At 57.9% G+C, this 15,414-nt stretch overlaps 4 protein-coding genes across 4 annotated transcripts; all 4 read left to right on the top strand.

Moving 5' to 3' along the window:
- Positions 1-864: 864 nt before the first annotated feature.
- BXZ73DRAFT_90995 (FAD/NAD-P-binding domain-containing protein) lies at positions 865-3,674 on the top strand (the record flags this gene model as incomplete). Its single annotated transcript, XM_048025824.1, has 16 exons — positions 865-967; positions 998-1,094; positions 1,202-1,288; positions 1,349-1,379; positions 1,429-1,452; positions 1,507-1,890; positions 1,945-2,095; positions 2,159-2,247; positions 2,300-2,411; positions 2,466-2,542; positions 2,602-2,701; positions 2,752-3,044; positions 3,171-3,246; positions 3,301-3,441; positions 3,496-3,537; positions 3,565-3,674. 16 exons carry the CDS (start codon positions 865-867, stop codon positions 3,672-3,674), a joined length of 1,917 nt encoding a protein of 638 aa, XP_047876091.1.
- Positions 3,675-5,022: 1,348 nt separating this feature from the next.
- On the top strand, positions 5,023-6,888 carry BXZ73DRAFT_78838 (uncharacterized protein; the record flags this gene model as incomplete). The annotated part of the gene is made up of 1 exon (XM_048022943.1): positions 5,023-6,888. The coding sequence occupies one exon, from the start codon at positions 5,023-5,025 to the stop codon at positions 6,886-6,888; it is 1,866 nt and encodes a 621-aa protein (XP_047876090.1).
- Positions 6,889-8,205: 1,317 nt separating this feature from the next.
- BXZ73DRAFT_49596 (S-adenosyl-L-methionine-dependent methyltransferase) lies at positions 8,206-10,123 on the top strand (the record flags this gene model as incomplete). Its single annotated transcript, XM_048020275.1, has 8 exons — positions 8,206-8,502; positions 8,557-8,731; positions 8,787-8,910; positions 8,965-9,018; positions 9,075-9,301; positions 9,366-9,514; positions 9,566-9,741; positions 9,796-10,123. 8 exons carry the CDS (start codon positions 8,206-8,208, stop codon positions 10,121-10,123), a joined length of 1,530 nt encoding a protein of 509 aa, XP_047876089.1.
- An 862-nt stretch (positions 10,124-10,985) lies between these two features.
- On the top strand, positions 10,986-14,996 carry BXZ73DRAFT_49673 (ARM repeat-containing protein; the record flags this gene model as incomplete). Its single annotated transcript, XM_048020295.1, has 14 exons — positions 10,986-11,077; positions 11,136-11,229; positions 11,279-11,668; positions 12,300-12,815; positions 12,866-13,095; positions 13,150-13,212; positions 13,266-13,290; positions 13,348-13,421; positions 13,477-13,693; positions 13,743-13,848; positions 13,902-13,973; positions 14,030-14,191; positions 14,245-14,479; positions 14,531-14,996. 14 exons carry the CDS (start codon positions 10,986-10,988, stop codon positions 14,994-14,996), a joined length of 2,742 nt encoding a protein of 913 aa, XP_047876088.1.
- Positions 14,997-15,414: the final 418 nt, after the last annotated feature.

Here is a 15,414-nt window from a genome sequence, read left to right as displayed (position 1 = left end):
TGCGTCGTGTCGGCCTCGGCCGCCTCGAGATCGCGGTCGCCTCGAGAGAGGGACACGGACACGGACACGGACACGGACTTGTCTCGCGTAGTGATGTTACCCCAGGTCGCTCGTAGGTGGAGATGCGGCTCAGGTCGTTGGTGCTGGTGAGCCCTGACGATATATGTACATACCCACCACCATATTCCCACAGTTTATGCATCTCGTGTCTGGAACGGATCCTTGACCTGAGTACAAGACCTTGAAACGAGCGTACCTCTTTGGGCGGAGCAATAGCGGAAAGAGGGGCACGTACAGCAGATGAGATCCGCGCCCTTGCTTGCTTCTACCGTTCACCCACTCGATGACTATTCTCACCAGCTCCCTCGCATCCTGTTCGGCCTCCGACTGCGACAACCGCGAGACTTAGCTTCGCGCCATCATTTTCTCCATGGGGACTCGAGGCCGATTCCATCGTCAGATGATATCCACTCGCTACAAGACGGTCTGGAGACCAGTCACGACACTCCTCGGCCTCCCTCTCGTCCCCCCGGCCACTAGGATAATTAATCCTGCCTATCACACCCTCATGGTCTTCATTCTCCGCCTGGCCAGAAAGGTGCGCATGTGAGTATTGTTCCCCGTCGGCCCCCCGAGGCCCCCCATCGCCCCGCCGCCCCCCGACAACGCCACTTTCTCCCCACTATGCCGTGTCAACCGACCACGCACCCCTAGCGATGCATCGGTCATGAGAACGCTGGGACAGGGAAATCACGGGACTGCTACAGGTGTGTTTCCCGTCGGGGTTCCAGATTCTTCCCACTCATTACGCTTGAAAAGCCCCCTTGGGACACCAAAATCCCCCGTTGAACTCAGCTCTTTGCCATGCCAGCGACGATTGGCGATACACTCTCCCGGCTTTTCAAGCCCGACCGCGCTTCCAAGTCGGGCCCCAAGTCTCCTACCTCCCCTGGGGCACACACGATCAGTGGCCACACTGAGAATGGGTTCGCGCCAGCCAACCTCTCTCTCGGAGAGTTCTCCATCGACGAGTACCAGCCTGTTAAAGTCATTGTCATCGGAGCTGGATTCAGCGGTATCATTGCGGGCATTCGGTGAGTGTTCGTCCGTAACGATGCGTTCCGCCTCTTCACGAACGGTCCCCGCGTTCTTGCGACGTTTATGGTTGTGAAAACGTTCTATGCTGACACCTCTCTTGCAGCTTCCCGCAGAAGATCCCCAATGTACAACTCACGATATACGAAAAGAGTGGGGGCGTGGGCGGAGTATGGCACAACAACAGATATCCGTACGTTCACGTCGTATCCTTCATCGCCCCTCCGCGAATCTAAATCGTCACATGTCTCAGAGGTCTTGCATGCGACATTCCTGCACACTGCGTATGTCCCATCCTTCCATCAAGGACGCATGCTCACATTAAGCCTACAGTACCAGCTTTCGTTCGAAGAAAAGGTTTTGTCGCCTTGGCACATCGCTGTTTCTTCTCTAACAATGCGTCTTCTGTAGCGCGACTGGTCTGCCTTTTACGCGCCGGGGCACGAGATTCGCGAGTACCTCGAGTCCGTGTCAGCCAAGCACAAGCTCGAACGCTACATCCGGCTCAACCACGAAGTTGTTCATGCTCGCTACGATGAACCGACAGCCAAATGGCACGTTCGCGTCTGCCGGGTCAAACCTGACGCCCCGGGAGAGACGGAGGAGATTGAAGACAGCGCGGATGTTCTGTTCACGGCCTTCGGGACACTCAGTCGTTGGCAGATGCCGGATATCCCCGGGTTGAAAGACTTTGAGGGCGAGCTGCACCACTCAGCTGGATTCGACCCTGGCGAGAAGACGTGGCAGGAGGTGGCAGAGCAATGGCGCGATAAACGAGTGGGCGTGGTCGGGGTGGTAAGTGCAGCTGGTGTCTGATGTCTGTGACCGTGTGCTGACACGCCATCTTAGGGGTCCTCTGCACTGCAGCTGGTTCCAGCTCTGCAACCGCGGGTTCAGAAGTTGGTAAATTATGTCCGAGGCAAGACCTGGCTCGCAGTGCCGTTCCAGAGCAGTTCATTCGCGGAGCTGTTAGGCCGCGACGAAATGCATGCGGAGGACTGTGAGTCTGTTCTCAGGTCGTGCAGCTTCGAAGGTGGCATTGACGACCTTGGACTTTTCATAGACAAGTTCACCCCTGAAGAGCTCGCGAGGCTTCGAGACGACCCGGAGTTCTATAAGAGCTTCCGGCAGCGCATTGAGCACGATCTAAATGTACGTATTTTCCGCGTTCACAAAGCCTCACAACCCCACCGCGCCCCTCCAGGGTGCCCACCCGTCAACTCAGCGGGGTTCGCCGATGCAAATCATGGGCAAGGAGCTCTTCCGTGCCAATATGGTGAAGAAGCTGGAGAGCCGGCCGGATATCGCCGAGAAGCGTGAGTTGTAAGATTAGGCCTCATCCGACTCTACTCACACAGTGGTATTCGCAGTCATTCCGGAGTTTCCTGTTGCATGCCGGAGACTCACGCCCGGCCCTGGGTATCTTGAAGCGTTGTGCAAGGAGAACGTAAGTGGCCTGCTCGTCTTTAGAACTCATAGCCTCAATTTTCAGCGCCTCTTCCGCAGGTCGACTTTGTTTCTGAGCGGATCAAAACGTTCACTAAGACTGGCATCGAGACCGCCGACGGCAAGACCCAAGACCTTGACATCGTCTTCCTCGCTACCGGTATGTCAATCGTCTTTTTACCGTCTACAAGCCTCACTCTCGTCACGCAGGCTATGACGTCTCCTTCCACCTTCCATTCCCCGTGCTTGGTCGTGGCGGAAAGTCACTCACCGACCGTTTCACTCCACATCCTGAAGCATACTTATCCGTCGCTGTCGACGGCTTCCCGAACATGTTCATGGCACTTGGGCCGAACTCGGGCGTAGGATCTGGCTCGCTCCTTGCCCTCAGCGAGTTCCAAGTCCTCTACGCGGTGCAGGCGGTCGCCAAGATGCAACGGGAGAGGTTGAAAAGCATTGAGATCAAGACAAAGGCGGTCAAGGACTACGATCGGTATTTGGAGGTTAGTTGTCTGGACTTCCAACCAGGGTGAAGTGTAATGCTGATTGCGTTCACAGAGCTACTTCCCGAAGGCCAGTGGCATTCCGTACGGGTGATGCTGATACTGTGGCTGATTTGCGCCTTGTAGACCGTCTACAGCGAGAAGTGCCGCTCGTGGTACAAGATGGGGAAGGAAGAAGGTCGTGTCGTCGGGCTCTGGCCTGGTACGTCTGCGCGTCTGCGTACCTTAGTCGTCGTCAGCTCACATGCTACCAAAGGGTCTACTTTGCACGCGCTCCGGGCGCTCGAGCATCCGCGCTGGGAGGACTACGATTATGAGTCCAGGGACGAAGGCGAGCATAGCATGTTCTGGCTCGGAGATGGCCAGACGTGGTCTGAGAAGACAATGACGGGAGACCGTGAGTTGCGACGTCGATGTTAATGGTGATGTTGCTGAATGTGCTCATCTGCAGGAGCTTGGTACCTGCAGGAGAAGTATCTCGACAGGCCAGAAGGTCTGCGTCCTATCCCTTGCGATCTAGGCTTGGACTCAGCTAACACGCAACGCCACAGCACCCACCGATTAGACCTAGACCAGGACCTCGCCAGCGTATGCGGTCACTCAGATGATATTGCTACTGCCAGGGTCTGAGAGGAGCATTAACTTAGTGTGAACCCTGTTGTTGTATAAAGAGAACTTGATGGTGGTCTTTGAAGCCTTGTAGCAAACCGAGAAGTGTGCAGAGCGACTACACGTGGTACCGCCGTCCCAGTAGACGCTGTCACTGGCGCTCTCCACTGGACCTGGGCCACGACCTCTCAACGTTCAACCGCCTCCTTCATGAGCCCATCCACACTTCATCTACTCTGAGCCCATCCTCACCTCATACGCCCTTGCGCACGACGATGGCGGCCTTTATGAATGATGGCAGTGATGTCAAATACCTTCGACTTGTCTAGGCAGTGCGCCAGTGAGGTATGGTGCGCACTAACCCTCTTCGATATGTTAGCTGTTGTGGCCGAGTCCGCTCAATGCGCACATGGATCATTTATAGATGCAAGCGGGCAGATTGGATGGCCTTCCCGACTGCGATTATCATGCATCAGGTTCACATCTCTTCTCTATCGCATTCATACGATGTTACACACTCGAACTCCGCCATCGAAGACACACCGCTCCCACGAGCTCAAGCGCAGACTTCTATCGGCCGACGCACCAATGTTCGCTATTTGTAGCACGCCGGTATGGTCACTTCAGCTGCCCTCACTTTCCTGTTTTCCCTCCAGCACATGCGACAGGCTGCTCCCTCCTATGGCCCCGACATTTGGCCATGTTGATTACATCTCTCACTCCAGGCAAGTCTACGCCATTCCGCGACACAGAAGGGGAACATCTGGACAGCTTTGCGAAGGTCGCACGAGAACACGCCAGGAGGCCAGGGAGCCGACGGACTCGCATCATACACCGCCTCGCAGCTGTCCGCCATCCAGCATGCGGACAGACCTGGGTCTGCCCTTCACCGGCGCACGGCGGCCTTTTCATGTCGCAGAGGTTCACCCCTCCCTGCCTGGATAGCGAGTGTGGACGGCAATCTCGGTGGGGTACGTGTTTTCCCTCCCATCCCTTCTGGCTCGCCCGTTGATCTCATTGTTTCCAGTGATGAAGATGACAGATGCTAGACGTGACGGCCGCCCCGATCCACGGTTCATGACCGACGCAGACACCGCCATCACCCTGCGCAGATCGAAGTCTATCATGCCCTCGTCTTTGATGGGCCCGCCGGTCCATATTTCTCGCCCCCGCCCAGGTCCGCCGTTTGATTTCTCCTCACGCCGTGGCCAGCCTCAAGGTCTCGTCGACGCCCGTCCGTTCCGGTCCATCCCCTTTCTCTCCTTTCTTCACCCTCCTTCCTGTGGGCTTGTTTTTTGGGGGGGCGTCGACGATGTTCTACACTTCACGTTCACTTCAAGCTTCTGTTTCTCCGGCTTCATCACTTCGCATGCCTCTTCCCTTCTTTATCCTTATTACCTTCCTTCTTACATCCAGTGCCAACGCCGCACCCACGCCTGCGACATCCGCAACCACCATCTCGATGAAGACTCTTGCTCGCCGAAACTCCAGTATCCCGAAGACCACCATCGTGCTCTCCAGCGTTCTTGGATCCCTCTTCGTCATTCTCATCGCTATCGCCATCCTTTACTATCGCTGCCGCCGATCCAAGGCCTTGCGAGCATCCTCGCGCCATCAATCCGACGTGGGGAAGGATAGCGAGATGGCGGATAGTAAGGACAATTGCGGCGACTCGAAGCGTGGTTTCTCGCTCCCCTTCCTGTTCCGCACCCGACCTGAGCGCGGTCTCGACCCTGTTCAAGTTATCGTCGCGCCCTTTGCCCCTTCCGCGTCTTCCGCGCCCACATCCGCAGCCCCGTCGCCGAGGACGTTCGAGGAGAAACGAGACCCGCTGCCTCCGCCTCCCACCCCGCCGAAGAGCACGCGCTTCAAACACAAGCCACCTTCACTTCCGCTTTCCCCTCCTCCGGCTCTCACACGCGACACCTCTGCACGCAGCAACAAAGAGCTCCCAGCTGGGCCTAGGCGCGAGAGTTACACCGTGCAGCCCAAGAACGGGGACTTCGCTAGCGTGCGTGGGATCGCGCCGAGCCCCGGCACCACGGGAACACACATTTCCACATTCACCTACTCGCTTGCGACGCCCCCACCTGGTAGCCCATTCGAGTTCGATGTGAAGCGGGCGACGCGCATGTCGAGCAAGACGGTCCGCTCCAGCATTGGCTCTTCCGCCGAGACAGGAACGGAGGAGACTGGCAAGAGGCGACTTTCTGAGCGGTGGAGGGCGCTGGGTCTGCAAGGTGCAAGCGGAGGAGCAAAGACGCGTGTATGGTCGGGGAGCATCCGCGCGAGCGCGTCCACAGGCGAGTCGCAATCCAACGTTACCCCCACGTCGCCAGTGATGTCGAGCGGGTCGGCGTACATGACGCCCGAGACAATGAGCCCCAGCCCCGCGAACAGTCCTGCGGCACCCCTCGAGACGCCACTCGCTACGCCCGTGCTGAACGCGCTCTCCATACGTGCACCCCCGGCTGGCCTCTCACAGACGCTCGAACAAGCTTCGATGCACCCGCTCCCCCGGCAAGCGCAGAGCAAGGCTACGAAGCCTCATCCCCCTGCGCTCACACTCTCCCGCCTCCACATCGACGTGACCGCCCCGGACGTCCCGGAGACCAAGTCGTGGTTCAGCCCCGAGTCTGCGTCCATGGCGCATTACCCGCTCCCGAAGCACCTCGCGCCGACTGCTGCCCTCGGTTCTGCACTCCCCATCCCTACCCCCGCTGTTGTATCTGCGGACGCATTGGCCACAACCGGCCCATGGACGACTGCGAACGCTATCCTCGTCGACCGTCGCATGCGTCCCAGTGCAGCGCGCTCCCACCCCCAATTCGCTCCCAACCCGCGCGAGATGGAACGGCGCGCGGCACCTGAAGTGGATCTCGCGACGACCCCCAGCTCGTGGACCGCCTTGGATATCGACGAGAACGAGAGGGACGGCGTCTGGCCGCTCAAGCGCGAGGACTCCCTGGGGACGCTGGGTACGTTCGGGTCCCTGGGCTCTCTGGGCACTGCTGCGTCTACGGGAATGGGCACGGGGTGTGCGTCGACGCTCACCTCGGCGTCGGATGTGGAGGTGGTGAACGCGACCGTGCGCGCGATACAGGCGGTGAAGGCAGCGGAGATTGGGAGGCAGGAGAGTGTGCGAGAGAAGGCGAAGCGCGAGGGCAGGGAGGAGGCGCGGCGGCGGATGAGGCTCCGGGACTCGACGGGCAGTGTGGCGAGTCGGCGGGCCTAGGGCGTGAGCTGCGGCGAGCAGTTTTTTTGATGTTCTGTTCGTTCCCTTCTTCCTTGGTTGTTCAAGCTGAAGCTGTTGTCGAGGTTTAGTTTATTGTTATCGCGCCCGCGTCGATGGGCGCTGCGCGTTTGGTGTTCTTTCTTTCTGCGCCGTCTCGTTTTCGGACGCGTCGTCCATTGACTGTCGTTTACTCGTTTCGTAGCTGTTACCAGTGTCTTTATCAATGTACTGTACTGTGTATCCCCTCTCCGGCGGCTTGGTGCGCAACTGTACTCACTACTCAGCGGCGACATCGCGATCAGCGGGAGCGTCACATGTTCACTCCCTTTGAGAGATCGGATTCGACGTCCCAAATAGTCGAAATGCCTTTTTGTGAGCGAGGAAGGCAAGGAGAGCCGTTATGTGAGTTGGCGAAGGCGTTCCCTGGCGCATCAAAACAGTCACGGATCACTTTCGAGCTCCGTATGTTGCGTAGATGCCTCCAGTGTGCTGGTCGGCTTAAATAAACTTGTGCGGAAGTGGGATCCGGCAAGGAAGCTGTTTGACAACACAATGCACATACTAAGTATATCTGAACGTACTATCACGTATATATCAACGCAACCATGAGGTTTCATCACTGTTAACTGATGAGATGTAAGCTTGCGCGATGTCTGCCGAGTCGTATCCGGCAGCTGGCTGACGAGTGCCATCTCCGACGACAGCAGCACTGCGCCTCTGCCAGCTGCCAGCGAGCATGGTCGAAGACAATGCACAAGTAAGCACTACGGCCTGAAGCGAGTTCTGACGGGCGGCCTTGGCCTCGCCGATCTCCGTTGCAGGGATCTCGGAGGCATAGCAACGGGCCCTCCCTTCTCGGATATCCAACAAGTTCCGCGCAACTGAAATGTGGTTCTGAGCCCTACCGACATCCAAATCTCAAAAACTACAAGACCCAATTCAAGCCAGCCATCATATTCGGATGGAGGCCCGTGTCGTTTACATGTTCCTCTGGGGATGCAATCATGCAAGTAAGCTGAGTATGATTGAAATGGTGTCGCTTTTGCTGCAGCGCGTCGCCGGCGCTAATTCCCATAGAGCGTCGCACCGGATACCCCTTTGAATGCAAGAAGGGCTGCCGAAGGGAGACTATGGATACCTTCGGCTTCGAGACCACCGCACACACCGCGCTCGGTACACTTCGTGACACCCCTGTCCTCGACGACCGACATCACTGCCAACCGTCCGTGACGGCCTTCCTTGCGCTTTACTTCAACCGAGCACACCCCGGCCCACCCCTGCTCCTCCTCCCTCCACCCCGACCACCCCATACACAATATGACGCTATCTCACCTACGCTCGCTCCAGGCGATCATTACCACCTCCATCTTCGAGATTGAGACCGCCTACACCCAGCGCTCCAAAGCGCTCGGCGTTCACCTCGACTTCCCCGACCTTGACACCCCTTTCTACCCGAGCGCGGCCGGTGCGAATCCACAAGCCCAAGAGGAGGCAGAGGCTCTCAGGGTGGACCCGGCCGTCTTCGACGCGACGAACCGGATCGTCGCTGCGTGCGGGCAGATCATGGCAACGGTTCACAAGCCGTTCTTTTCGCTCGTTGATAGTGTGGACCAGGTACGCAGACTTCTTATAGTGAAAGATATAGGAGAGTGCTGAGAAGATCTGTAGTCTGTCACAGTCGCGTATATCCAGTTCCTTGAGACCGCACACATCGTCGACATACTCCGCGAGGCGGGTCCAGGGGGCATGCACGTCAACGATATTGCCAGGACGGTCGTCGAGATTAGGTGTGGATCGATCACAACGGGCGAGGCGGTTCCGGATCTCAGCCCTTCGAAGCTCAGTGAGTCTCTCGCCTGTTCTCCCTTTACGCCTCGGCTGAACGGAGGCACGCTCAGGCCATGTCCTGCGCACACTCGCGACAACTCACTGGCTGCGTGAAGTGTCCCCGGACGTTTTCGCGAACAACCGGCTTTCGTCTATGTTGGACTCAGGCAAAACGCCATCGCAACTTGAAGCTTCGTGAGTAGTCATACGCGTAGCTCGCGTCCATCGATCGCGTGAACACATCTCCAGACCACAGACCAAGTATGACGAAACGGATGGAGTGGCTGCATATGCAGCTCTTGCGTGCGTTTTCCGTGCTTTGATGCCTTTCTGGTGGATCACTGACAAGGTGTACACAGGACGGACGAACTCATGAAGTTCGAGACCGGATTCACAGACTGGTTCCTCGAGACGGGAGGGACTCCTACGCCCGAGCAGCCCCAAACCCCATTCCACTACGCGATGAAGACTGATCTGAACTACTTCGCGTGGCTTGAGACTCCAGGCAATGAGCACAGACTAGCGCGTTTCTCGCACGCGATGAACGGTAAAAGACACTGGGAGGTGACCAAGAACGTCCTCACCGGTGGGTGCCCTACTCTGTGTGCGCGCATGCCCGAATGTCTGACGCGGACGGATGTGCATCACAGGGTTTCCTTGGGAATCTCTCCCGAAAGACTCGGTCGTTGTTGACGTAGGCGGTGGCATCGGATCTGTTTCTGTCATGCTTGCAGAGGCATTCCCCCATCTCCGCTTCGTTGTCGAGGACCGCGCACCTGTTGTTGCTATTGCCCCCCAGGTATGCGTTGTCGATCCTTGCACGTTCTGGCATCTAACTTGCGCTTTGCAGTCGTGGGGCGCGAAGCGTGCAGACCTCTTGACATCCGGACGTGTCAGTTTCCGCGCACAAGATCTCTTCGCGCCGCACGAGCCTCTCAATGTCCCAGGATTGGGGATGGTGGACACTCCCGCGGTATTCATCCTGCGCGCCGTCGCGCACAACTGGCCTGACGCACCGGCGACCGAGTGAGTCTCTCGCTCTTTCACTTCGCTGTCACCCGGGGGCTGACTGGCGCGCAGGATCCTCAGGCAGTGCCGTCGCGGTGCGGGCCCCTCCACCCGGTTGTTATGGATCGACAACATCTTGCCCTGCGCGTGCGATGCGCCTGGTACGCCTGCGGACCCGCGCGGGCGCCTCGCACCCAATGGCTCGCCGCTTCTGCCGAACCTTGGGCGCGCGAGTGCGAACGGCTATCTGCTGGACGGCGCGATGATTGGCATGCTGAACGCGAACGAGCGCACTTATGAGGAGGTCGCCGCGCGGGCGGGCGAGGCGGGATGGCAGGTGAAGGAGGTGAAGCGTGCGAAGGGCTCGCTGTGGTCGTACATTACCTGTGCGCCGGCGTGAGGGTGAGCGTGTGTGCCTATCCAAGAATGTACAGAATACACGGGGCGTTGCTTTCCAACGTCCAGAGGATGCGATGGCGTGGTCGGCACCAGTAGTGCGAGAGAGGATAGTAAGTACTTTATACAGAAATGTCAGATACAAGGTCGCGCCACTGTAGACTTCAAGGAGCGAACCCACTGGCGGCGAAATATACAGTCGGCATTCTGCAGCGACACCTTGACTGTCCCTCGGGTTCCACTTGAATGCACTTATTATGACCGTGCAGTTCCTCAGCACGTCGCGTTCTTGAGCGACGTCGAGCACAAAGTCGACTCGAGCCAACGGGTTACCGTCACATATTACATGCACAGACCTCCGGAACCCCCGGTCCCAGACACCGTGGCGGAAGCGTTCCAGATATTCCACAACGACCCCACATCTCACCCCGAGCATCCTCGGACATCGATACGAGGGCGGTTGAGTCAAAACACCAATTGGGCAATGGCTCCAGGGGCGGACTGTGCTCCGTACCGCGCTGTCCAGTCGCTCGGATTGCCCCCGCTTCTGCGACCGAGGTGGAGAGACGGAACGGGATGACGGAGAAGTACGAGGCGAGCATCCATCTGCCTGCTCGTTGTCGTCGGGCTGGCTCAGGGGCGGAGAGCGGAGGCAACGGAGTCCGGGGTCGGAGTCGGATCAGTGCTTGTCGGGTGATAGCGTTGGGGGCAATTGGATACCAACTACTTATGTACAGAGAAAGCGGGATCGCGCGGGTGGGGAGCGGTCCGGCAGAACAGGGCACGTGGAGACTTGTCCACCGCTGCTTGGGAGGCACCGAGGTTGTTCTGCGCGCGAAGCCGTCCTCCTCACCGCGACCGCCACCATGTCCGACGTTGCTGTCCCGCCCGAGGTGACTGCAGAGATCACCCAGATTCTCTCCAACCTTGTCCTCGGCGACAACCAGATCCGCTCCAGGTGCCTTTCCCTCCCCCGCCGCATCGATCACCTCCGCTGACCACCCGTGCACCCTCAGTGCGGAGCAGGCAGTCGACGACCGCCTCGCGCGCAACCCGGAGCCTTATCTACTCGCCATCGCCCAGTTCGCGACGTCGGCCGACTCCGAGCTCGTGAGTCCGTCTCTCGTCCGTCCCGCTCCCCGCGCTGAGCCGTTCCAAGATGCGCTCCTTCTCGCTCGTCCTCCTCCGTCGCCTCCTCTTCCGTCCCTCCACCGCCCAACGCGTTGCTCTCTACGACCATCTTGGCCCTCAAGCGATCGAGACCTTGCAACGGATTCTTCTCCACTCCCTCCTCCATGAACCCGCCTCTGTCGTCCGGCACAAGACAGTCGATACCGTTACCGATCTGTCCAACAACGCCATGAAGCGCGGCCACCCGTGGCATGCCCTGCGCTCCCAGGTCTATGCGATGGCAGACTCAACAGACGTGCTCACGCGCGAGTCCGCGTTCCGCGTCTTCGCCGGCTGCCCACACTTGGTCATGGATCTCGAAACGGACGCTATTGTCGCCATTCTCCAGAAAGGCTTGCAGGACCCACAGAGCACCGAAGTGCGTATTTTCCGCGTTCCCCCATTTTTCTCGTCATCTTCTGCACCTTCCTGCCGGATATCAAACTCCCGGGTCTTTGTATCAGATACGCCCGCCTCCTTCGGCGCCACCATCCTTCGCAAGCGTCACCTCTCCTCGCGCGCACGCTCTTCTCTGTCAGGCATTATTGCACGCACCAGACTTCGCGAACCCGGTTGCTGCTCGCGCGATCGTAGCGTGGAGCATCACCGGGCGCGTGGGGCGGTTCGTACAGATCGTTCGCGCGCAGGCGTCCCGCTCGTCGTTGCATTCGCCGTCATGAGATCTCGAGCAGCTGCGATGGCGCACCTTCAAGGCCACCGCGTTTCCTCGAGAGAACTTCGACGCGCGATCGTATGATCACGAAGCCGTGACTTTAAGTCTGGTCGTCCAGCCATCCCCGCACCTCTCTCCACTCACATGTTTTGCGCATTTCCTCGTTCTGTACAAAACACCTTCCCACCTTTGACCCTAATTTTGAATGGTTTGGCCACACGGGAAGGGTACTCGTGCCCTTTCTGCTTCGCCGCGCGTTCTGTAACTGCCATTCTGATTTTGTCTTCACGGCGATCCCCATTGTCACATTGTTCCAATGCTCACTCCCCCTCCGCAGGTCCGCCTTGCCTCCCTCCGCGCCGCAGTCTCTTTTCTTTGTGCCTGCGACCCAGGCCAGCAAGCACAAGCGCTCGTCCTCATGTACCCAATGCTCAACACCCTCCCTTCACTACCTCGCGCGCAGCAACCACCGTTCCTCACCGTGCTCACCGAGCTTGCATCCACGAATGCGCAGCTCTTCCGACCGCACATCCCTGCTCTCCTCACCTTTTTGCCGACCCTCCTCATGCCTGTCCTCGATGCCGGTCCAACCCCCACCGTCGCGCGCCCGCACGGCGGCTCGTTCTCGTTCCCGCCTATCGCCCCGGCGTCGAATGGGGACGGCGACGACAAGCCGTCGGGCGAAGAGGACGAGGTGCGAAAGGGCGCTCTTGAATTCATGACCACTCTCAGCGAGGCTAAGCCTGCGATGCTTCGAGGTGTGGAGGAGTGGTCGCGGACCCTCGTTCGCGGGTGCTTGGAGGGCATGGGCGAGATACCCGAAGAAGACACCGATACTTGGCTCGAAGCCGATGTGAGTTGTGTCTGCGTCGCCTCGCGCCATATTCACTGATAGAATTGCAGCCCGCCGAAGATCCAACGGATGTCAATTACCCGCACACGTACGAGCAGGCCCTAGATCGCGTCGCGTGTGCCCTTGGTGGCGCGGCGGTCCTCCCGCCGGCATTTTCGTTCATCCCTGCGATGCTCCTTGGTCACGACTGGCGACTGCGTCATGCAGGGCTCATGGCTATTGCGGCTATCGCAGAGGGCACAAGTAAAATGATGCAGCAGGAGCTTGGGAAGGTCGTCGAGTATGTAGCTTTATTGATGTGTCAGTTACTTGTGCGCTAATGTGTCTCGTGCAGGCTCGTTACGCCGATGTTCGCAGACCCACACCCGAGAGTGCGCTATGCTGCGTGCCAGTGCATGTATGTCTGCCTACGTTGTGGCTATTGAGGTAGAATCTCACCTCTTCCGGTAGCGGGCAGCTTTGCACGGATCTTGAGGTACGCCCTGTATCCTGCATTGCCGATAGAAGGGTGTCCCTGAACTCAATCATACAGGAAGTCGTACAAGAAAAGTTCCACCAGCAAATATTCGCAGCCCTCATTCCCGCGCTCGAGGCCCCTGAACCGCGGTTGGTGCTCACTCCTGTCCATCATTCACACTTCTTTCTGCTTACGTTCTCCTAGAGTTCACGCGCATGCAGCGGCGGCGTTGATCAACTTCTGTGAGGGAGTCGAGCGTGAGACGCTCATCCCGTACCTCGACCCGATCGTTGAGAGGCTGCTTAAACTACTCAACCCGGCGGCGACCGATGCGTCAAAACAACCGAAGCGGTATGTTCAAGAACAGGTCATCACTACGCTTGCCATGGTTGCCGACGCCAGTGAAGCTACCTTTGCTAAAGTGAGTGTTGTATTTCCCTGGTGGTTGGGCATGTCTGAAGTCCCTGCAGCATTACTCGTCGATCATGCCGCTACTGCTTAACGTCATGCAGAATGCCAATGGACCAGAGTATAGGAAGTTACGCGTGAAGGCAATGGAGTGCGCGGGACTGATCGGTAGGGTTTGAACCCTCGTCCGATGCCACGGTTGCTCATTTCGAGGCTTGTAGCAATCGCCGTCGGTCGCGACATTTTCCGTCCAGATTCAAGAACGTTCGTAGAACTGTTGATGCGAATACAGAGTGCGCTCCTCGTGTCTTTCGCGCGCGCGAAAACTTATCGTGCGCTTGTTCCCCAGATAGCCCACAGGATCCAAACGATACCATGCTCAGCCATTTCCTTATCGCGACGTGGGCTAAGGTCTGCCAAGCTCTTGGAGAAGAGTTCGAGCCTTACCTGCCCGTCGTCATGCCACCTCTGCTCCGCGTCGCAGGGTCAAAAGCTGACATATCAATATACGGTGCGCGCACTCCCTCTAATTCTACCGGTTTGTTCCTAAGCCACCCTGTATAGATGACGAAGAAGAGCACGAGGACCGCGATGGCTGGGAGAGCATCTCCCTGGACGGCAGGCAGGTCGGTGTGAAAACATCCGCGCTCGACGACAAGTGTCAGGCGTTCGAGACGCTTCTCATCCATGCGTCGACGCTCAGCGCACGGTTCGGACCGTATGTCGCACAGGTGCTCGAACTCGCGTTACCGGGTCTTCGCTTCTACATCCATGACGGCGTTCAGGAGGCGTGCGCGATGTACGTCCCTGTCGTCTTTATGCTCATGCGTAACTCTGACACGCTTCGCAGGCTTGTCCCGGTGTTGTTCTCATGTGGCAAACATAGCGGCACGCTCTCCCCACAGATGGTCGGCGCGACCTTCACGCAACTGATCAACTGCATCAGCGCCGAATCCGATTCCACCTTCCTCGCCTCCCTGTACAAGTGCTTCCTCGACGCGATGCTTGTGCTGGGCGGCCCCGCCGCACTCGCACCCGAGTACGTGCAGGGCCTTACTGAGGCGACGCAAAGACAGCTCCAAGCGCTCGCTGACAAGCGCAAGGGGCGCGCCACGAAGCCGGTGGTGGAGATCCGCGAGGATCGGGAAAACCTGATGTTTATGGAGGAGATGGAGGATTTCGCGCTTGAGGACATGGGCAAGCTTGTGCGCACATTCGACCCCGCACACAATCTGCTGATTGCGATCTCGAGTGTGCGCGAACTTGGGCTGCATCTGTCTGAGTACGAGGGGGTGGAGGTTGTGGAAGGTAGCTAAGGTCTGTAAAAGGTGCTGATTCAGTCTGTGTAGTGCCGCACCTTGCTTTCAAGGAGTGACATACATTTATATGCTGATAGAAGTAACAGATGTGTAGCAAAATGTGCAAGTTATCACCCTCTAACTGTATAGGCATTTATACAAAAAATTATATAGTAAGAATTACCAAGGGTGTGTTTCAGAGGGAGGAGATCTAGACACTTTATGGTTAAGCTAGCATCAGTAAAATCACTAGGAACTTGAGCCCTTGTGACACTTGTGGACCTTGCCCAAGGTGCTCAAGGGCCGCAAGTTCCCTGATGTGAGTCAGACTCATGGAGCAGCCAATACTTCGATAGAGTTATTTCTTTGTGTAACCAGGCGCGCATCAGTTCACTATTACCAGTAGTAATCGGTAGTAAATCAATTGGTAGCACTA

Source organism: Epithele typhae, assembly GCF_022376455.1.
Source record: "Epithele typhae strain CBS 203.58 chromosome Unknown BXZ73scaffold_37, whole genome shotgun sequence".
Classification (NCBI taxonomy): domain Eukaryota; kingdom Fungi; phylum Basidiomycota; class Agaricomycetes; order Polyporales; family Epitheliaceae; genus Epithele; species Epithele typhae.
This window is presented reverse-complemented; position numbering and strand designations above follow the sequence as displayed.